The 7996-nt window shown below is 39.3% G+C and overlaps 1 protein-coding gene across 1 annotated transcript in view; it reads right to left on the bottom strand.

Moving 5' to 3' along the window:
• Nucleotides 1-7996, bottom strand: part of ALMS1 (ALMS1 centrosome and basal body associated protein) — a 303819-nt gene that overhangs the window by 105212 nt on the left and 190611 nt on the right. Inside the window, exon 13 of the mRNA XM_042782512.1 lies at nucleotides 919-1089. Coding sequence (XP_042638446.1) covers nucleotides 919-1089 — 171 coding nt within the window. The remainder of the gene's footprint in view (nucleotides 1-918; nucleotides 1090-7996) is intronic.

Genomic DNA, 7996 nt, shown 5'->3' with positions numbered 1-7996 from the left:
ATGTAAAAGTTCCACATGAGCACAAGTAAGTGTTCTCATTCTGTGTAATGTTATCCATAATTTTTTATAATCCACACAATCAAAAGCCTTCACATAGGTGATAATGCACGGGCAAACATCTTTTCTGATATTCTCTGCCTTCAGCCAATACCCATCTCATACCAGCACTGAGGTCCCTTGGTCCACATTCTATTCTGAATTTGGCTTGAACTTCTGGGAGGTATCTATTGATGGATAGATGGAGTTGTTTTCGATTTACCTTCAGCAGAATTTTGCTAACATGATATTGATGTTATTGTTAGATAACCTCTGCATTGTGTGGTTGCCTTTCTTTGGAATGGGGATGACTATGGATCTCTTCCAGTTGGATGTGACAGTCTGGGAACTAAGCAAACAAGAGAATGTGGGTCCTGTCTGCATGGGGCAGCCATGCCTCAGCTGGAGCTGATTACTGTCATGTGAAAATGGAAACTGAGTGCAATCAGAGTTTCTGATTATTCATGGAAGCTGAAGTCTTATTTTTAAATGTTAAAAATATTAAAATTTTTAAATACTCTAAGTGAGCCACATATCTTCCTGTAGAATCCAGTCTATGAGATGTTAGCTTGTAACACCTGACAGAAATAAATTCATGAGGCAATTTGCTCATATATTCTGTGGATTTTAGTCTCTAAAACAAACTCAATTAGGTATTACTTCATTTCAAAAGTCTCATTATCACACATTATTTCTCATGGTGAAGAAAGTTTACAGTTTTCAAATAACTAAAGCGTTTCAAAAGACTTTTACCTTCTTATATGTATGAGACAAGTTTATATAACAAAGCAGAAAAAACTATAAAGACTAGACCAGATTCTAATTTTGGATGAATAGAGAAAAAAAAAAATGCCACAAAATACACAAAGTCAACCCAGTTACCTGCAGTGTCTTTATGAAAGGGTTTTTCCCCCACTGACCAAGATGGCTTAGTCACTGCCCTCTTACTGTAGATCCCTTCTTTATGTTTAATACTAACACTGTCTGAGAAGTCATCATCCCTTGTGCCTAGCACTTGACTTGGGAAGTCTGGAGCAATGGCATCATTGGATCCTACAAGAAAAGAGAAAAACAGAATAAAGACATATACATACATGAAGGTGAAGAAAGACGTTTTTAAAAATTGCGTCTTATTGCACCTTGTATAAAAAAGACACTATGGTGAAAATTTTGTAGGGTGATCAGAAGGAAATGGCTGTATACCTGAACCTATATGACATGTATAATAAATGGCAACAGCACAAGATAAGGAAGTAAATGACATAAGAGGAGTATAAAGTGGAACATCAGTTCAGAAGGGACATTATTTCCAACTCAGGAAGGGTTTTGGAGGAAGAAAATGTATTGTACCTTAAAAAATAAGCAAGTTGTTTGATATAGGGAGAGGAAAGAAGGCAGGTATTTTGGTAGAAGTTATAGCATGAACAAAGGCAGGAAAGTAAAAACTGGACAAACAGCAGACATTTTTGTGTTCAGGCTAGGTTACAAAATATATTAAATAGAGTGGTAGATGGTTTAAAAAAATAATGCTTTGGGCCAAAATTCAGCAGAACATGGAATTTCAAGTCAAGAGAGTGTACGATTATTAAAGATTTTTAAATAAAGGGATAATATAATCAGCTTTGTTTTAGAAAGAATAATTTGCCATTAATACAAAAGACAAAATGTTGAAAGAAAAACTATGTGATTAAAAAATAGAGAATTTTAAAACATATATTTAAACATTCCTATATTCATTGAAAAGAGATGATTATCTGTTTTTCATCCCAAGTCTACAAGGCAGAAGAACATCTCTGGGTTTATAAAGGTTTGTAGCAACTACAGAATTATCTTCTACAAAAAGCCTTTTCTTTCTAATCTGGAATCTCATACTCATGTATTTCCTGAGCTTCTAATATGTATATGGTAGTAAGAAATATGCATATGGTGATAAGAGGTTGGTGTGTACCTGACTCACCACTATAGTGCAAATAAAAACAAAACATGATAGGCTTTTCAGGGCAGATTTCAAGGACCAAAGGCCTTCTAGGTCAAATCTAAGATTACTACTGGGTTCCTCTCAGTGTCTCCTATTCACCTCATATCTATTTCGAGTAAATTCTTAGTATCCATTGTTCCATCAAATCTCTCCATGCTAGAGAGTTCCTTAAGAAGTCAGAACTGGGCTCTCTTTTCTCCCTAGGTCAGCTCACTGATTACCAAGGTTTGGAACACTATATATTGATAACTTTGGACCTTTTTTCTCAGCTTCAGGCTCTTGCATACAGGGACATAATTAGCTTTTACAGCACTTTTATGGAAATCAAAAAAGATGTCACTTCTTTAAATTAAAAAAGTATATATATTAATTACTGTATATTATGGTGCACAATCAGGCAGTGTTTCATCCTGTTGTACATTGGTCACTATGAGTTGGAGACAACTTGATGACACCTAACAACAGCAACAACAGTATGGTACAGCGCAAGCAACGGTACATGGTAGCCCTTCTCCCTTCAAACACTCCTACACACCAACAGCAGCATGCACACTCTGTACCAATATTCCTTGTCCTCCAAGAGAGGTGATTATGTCAAGTTCAGAGTCAGGTGAGGAACAATTATTAGGTCACTGAGAGCATTCTGCAGGTGAATAAGAGAATCAACATCAGTGGATTGAGAGTGCAGGTGAAAGAAAGTGCAGCCACATGCATGTGTGCATGCTAATGAGCATATGTACATTTATTTTCCTGTGTTTGTGCACAGTTGTAGCATGTAAAAGTGTAGATTTATGTTTGAGGCACGATGAGAATTTGCATTACTACTCCAGAACACCTGGAACCTCAATGCCTACCTGTATATAGTTTATAATATAAACAATGTCACCTTATATGTGGTGCCCCTCTATACAACCTCAATATTTGAAAACTGACTCTATCTACGGTCAATTATAGATTTAACATCTCTACTTGGATATGTAACAGGAATCTCAGTTTTAACATGTCCAAAATGGACATCTGATTATCACTTCTAAATCTGTCCTGGAAGAAGTGCAGCTGGAATGCTCCACAGAAGTGAAAACGGCCAGGTTTCGTCTCATCCACTTTGGTCATGTTGTCAGAAGGGACCAGTCATACTGGAAAAGGATATCATCCTTGCTAAAGGAGCTCTGGTAGCATAGTGGCTAAAGCACTTGACTGCTAACCAGAAGGCTGGCGGTTCAAACCCACCAGCCACTCCTCGGAAGGAAGGTTGGGCAATCCTACTTCCGTAGTGATACTGCCTTGGAAACCCAAGGAGGGGTCGCTATGAGTCGGGGCCGACTTGACGGCACATAACAACAACAACAACAAAGTAGAGGGTTAGCATAAAAAGGGAAGACACGCAAAGAGATGGATTGACACAGCGGCTGCTAGGATGGGCTCAAGCATAGCAAGGATTGTGAGGATGGCACAGGAAGGGCAAGTGTTTTGTTCTGCTATACATAAGGTCCCTGTGAGCCAGAGCTGACACGACAGCAGCTAACAACACCCCAAATTTGCTTCTCAGCTGTTGTCGTTGGTTTTGTAATGTGCCGACGAGTCAATTCTGACTCAGAGCAACCCTATGTGTAACAGAAACAAACACTTCCTAGTCCTGCTCCAGCCTCACAATCCTTGCTATGCTTCAGCCCACTGTGTCAATCCATCTCATTGAGTGTCTTTCCCCTTTTTCTCCGACACTCCACTTTACCAAGGATGACATCCTTCTTCAGGGTATGGTCCCTTCTGACCACATGACTAAAGTAAGTGAGATGAAGTCTGACCGTTCTCTCTTGTAAGGAGCATCCCAGCTGTACTTCTTCCAGGACAGATTTGTTTGTTCCTCTGGTAGTCCATAGTATTTTCAGTATTCTTTGCCAACACCACAATTCAAAAGCATCAATACTTCTTCCGTCTGCCTTATTCACTGTCCAGCTTTCACATGCATATGAGGCGAATGAAAATACCACAGCATGGGTTAGACATAACTTAGTCTTTGGCATTCAAACATTGCCATGCAACATTTCCCCAGCAGATTTGCCTAGTGCAATGTAACACCTGATTTCTTGACTGCTGCCATGGGTGTCAACTGTAGATCTAAGTAAAATGAAATTTTTGACAACTTCAATCTATTCTCAATTTATCATACTGCTTTTTGTTCCAGTTGTGAGGATTTTTGTTTTCTTTAACTTGAGGACATAATGAAGACTGCATTCTTTAATCTTCATCAGTAAGTGCTTCAAGTCATACTCACTTCCAGAAAGCAAAGTTGAGTCATCTGCATATTGCTGGTTGTTAATGAGTCTTCCTCCAAACCTGATGCTGTATTCTTCTTCATGTAGTCCAGCTTCTCAGATTATTTGCTCAGTATACAGCACACCTTTTCTGATTTTAAGGCATGCAGTTTCTCCTTGTTCTGTCTGAACGACTGCCTCTTGATCTATGCACAGGTCTCTCATGTGCACAATTAAGTGTTCTGGAATTCCCATTCTACTCCATGTTATCCATAATTTGTTATGATCCACAGCTGAATGCCTTTGAATAGTCAATAAAACACCAGTAAACATCTTTCTAGTATTCTTTGCTTTCAGCTAAGATCTATTTAACATCAGGAATGATATCCCTCATTCCATTTCCTCTTCTGAGTCCAGCTTGCATTTCTGGAAGATCCTTGTCAATGTACTGCTGCAACTATTTTTGATTTATATTCAGGAAAATTTTATTTGCATGAGATATTAATGGTATTGTTTGATAATTTCCATCTGGTGTTGGATCACCTTTTCTTGGAATGGGCTTTTCCCTTCAACCTCTCCCTTTCAGTAAATGACAACTCTGTTCACTTACTTGCTCATGCTTAAAACTAGAAATCATTCTTTGTACCTCTTTCTTCCTCACTTCCCACACTGTATTTATGGGCAAGTCTAGGAGGAATTATTTCCTAAAAGTTAACTGTATCCACTTCTCTCCAATTCTATTGCCATTACTCAGTTTTGCAGCCTTTCTTTCACTAAAGTAGAGATACATTTTAAAAAGAAGTTAGGGTCTAATGTCTATCTGTAAGGTGAAAAAATATGCAGAGTGAAAATCACCCTTGAAGGTTTCTTCAGAAGGCACCATGTTGAAGTTGATATGTCTGCTCAGTAAACCCTGCAGAGTTCACTTTATCCTCCAGGCCTGCAACATACCACTTCCCTTATATCTGAGCACCTGGTATCATCTGACTACCCAGCTTTGTATTTAGAGGCCATGTTATAACAAAAAGAGTTCTTTAAACTCTACAATCATACACAGGGAAGTAAGAGAAGTTATTTATCCTATAAAGGGCCAATTACAATTACAGTCAACCATGAGAAGGGAGGTTCCTCATCTCTCATTTCACTCTCCCTCAGAGTCACGATGTTCATAGAGGTAGAGTGCAGGAAATATGCTAAATTGTCAGAAATAGATAACACATTGGAAGGGCAAAGGAGAAGAATTGATGCAATGGAAAACAGAATTAATGAGATTGAAGAAAAATACCTGAATACTTCTTTGGAAAGGGATCAATCAGAAAAATAATCAAAACAAAATGAAGAAAGCCTAAGGTTCATGTGGGATACCATGAAAAGGAATAACCTACGTGTCACTGGAATTCCAGAACAGGAAGAGAAAAACAAAACCACTGAGAAAATTGTCCAAGATCTGTTGGAGGAGAACTGCCCTGATATAATGAAAGATGAGAATATATCCATTCAGGAAGTCCAATGAACCCCAAACAGGATAGACCCCAAAAGAAAATCAAGACACATCATCATCAAACTCATCAAAACCAAAGACAAAGACAGAATCCTGAAAGCTGCACGGGAAAAACAAAAAGTTACTTACAAAGGACAGCCAGTAAGAATAAGCTCTGATTTCTCAGCAGAAACCATGCAAGCAAGAAGGCAATGGGATGGTATCTATAAAACCCTGAAAGAGAAAAATTTTCAACCAAGAATTATATATCCTGCAAAACTGTCCCTCAAATATGATGGTGAAATTAGGACATTTCCAGATAGGCAGAAACTAAGGGAATTTGTTAAAAGCAGACCAACCTTACAAGAGATGCTAAAGGGAGTCCTTTGAGCAGAAAACCAAAAACAGCAAATAACAACCGACCATTGATACACAAGATGACACAACCCAGAAACCACAGCTATGGATATATCCAAAGTAAAATGAGATTACAAGATTATAAACAGGGAACCAGAGACATCAACTGGCAAGTGAGGACAACTACAAACAAAAAGCAGGAAAAGACTGTAGTTATAGAACTTCTAAATGGTGAGGAAGTTAAGAGAGTTGCAAGACAGAATGGACTGTTCTAAACTTGGGGAGAAAATTATAATTCATAGGGTAACGTCAAAGAAAAATGATAAACCTTCACATCACAATAAAAAAGAGGACAAGCGTAAATATTCAGCATATACTAAAACAACAGCAAGAAAGGAAATGATAACACAATTCATAAACATAATGAGCTCAGCCAGGCCAAGGGGGTAAGGTCACCATTCAGGAACTAGGGGACTGGAGCCACCCAGTGGAGGAGACCTGTACAGATACCACACATTGAAGATCTGTACAGGTGCCAAGTTGAGTGGCTGGGCAGCTGGTGGTAGTTATTCCTCATGATGAGACTAGCCATCAACTCCATGGTGGGATCTACCACAAGCAGCTGAGTAGCTGCCTTTGGGATGTGGTCTGCTTCCAGAATATATGTAAGGAGAAGCCTAGGAAATAGTCTCTAGCCTATGGCATGCTTGGACCCTGCACGTAGCTGTGTTGTTTCTCAACAGCCTGCTATGCTCTGCCGACCTTGGGACTTACAATGGACTTACATTAATGGCCTGTCATGTGGTTTGTTAACATCGTAACTGCTTTTTTACTTGTCGACCTTGGGGCTTCTCAGCCTGAGCAGCCGGCAGGTGTCTGAGTGAAGAAACGCCTCTAGCTCCAATGGCCCGGGGGCAGGAGGCAGAGCTGGACCCCAAGGCTGAGGGGCTTTCACCCAGCCCCTAGAGCCTGGCACTTTGAACTTGGATTTAAAGCCTCCAAATTGTATGAATAAATTCCTATTTGTTAAGATCATCTCATTTTGTAGTATATTCTTGTCAGAGTGGTACTAGGTAACCAGAACACCAAGCAAGACATCCTTCTCCAGGGTATGGTCCCTTCTGACAACACGACCAAAGTAGGTGAGACAAAGTCTGGCCATTCTCGCCTCCAAGGAGCATTTCGGCTGCACTTCCTCCAGGACAGATTTGTTAGTTCTTTTAGCAGTCCATGGTACTTTCAACATTCTTCGCCAGCATCACAACTCAAAAGCATCAACTCTTCTTCGGTCTTCCTTATTCATTGTACAGCTCTCACAAGCATATGAGGTGACTGTAAATATCATAGCTTGTGTCAGGCACACCTCAGTCCTCAAGGAGACATCCTTGCTCCTCAGCACTTGAACGAGTTCCTTTTCAGCCGACCTGCCCAGTGCTACATGTCATCTAATGTCCTGACTGCTGCTTCCATTGGAGTGGATTGTAGAACCAAGCAACGTGAATTCTTTGACAACCTCAGTCTTTTCTCCATTTATCATGATGCTGCTTATTGGTCCAGTTGTGAGGATTTCTGTTTTCTTTATATTGAGATGTAATCCATACTGCAGACTGTATTCTTCAATCTTCATAAGTACCTCAAATCATCCTCACTTTCAGCAAGCAAAGTTGTATCATCAGCATATCTCATGTTGTTAATGATTCTTCCTCCAATCCTGGTATGCTCTCCTTTAGTTCTTTAGATATGGTTTCCTTTATCTCTTTGAACATATTTAAAATAGCTGACACAATGTCCTTGTCTAGTAAGTGCAACATCTGGGCTTCCTCGGGGACAATTTTTATTGATTCTTCTTTTCTTGCCCCACCCTGTCTTACAATTTTTTTTTTTTTTTTT

This window comes from Orycteropus afer, unplaced genomic scaffold, assembly GCF_000298275.1.
Source record: "Orycteropus afer afer isolate SDZICR_OR568_19922 unplaced genomic scaffold, OryAfe1.0 scaffold00354, whole genome shotgun sequence".
Taxonomy (NCBI): domain Eukaryota; kingdom Metazoa; phylum Chordata; class Mammalia; order Tubulidentata; family Orycteropodidae; genus Orycteropus; species Orycteropus afer.
The sequence above is the reverse complement of the archived record's forward strand: the minus strand, read 5'-3'. Positions and strand labels throughout refer to the sequence as shown.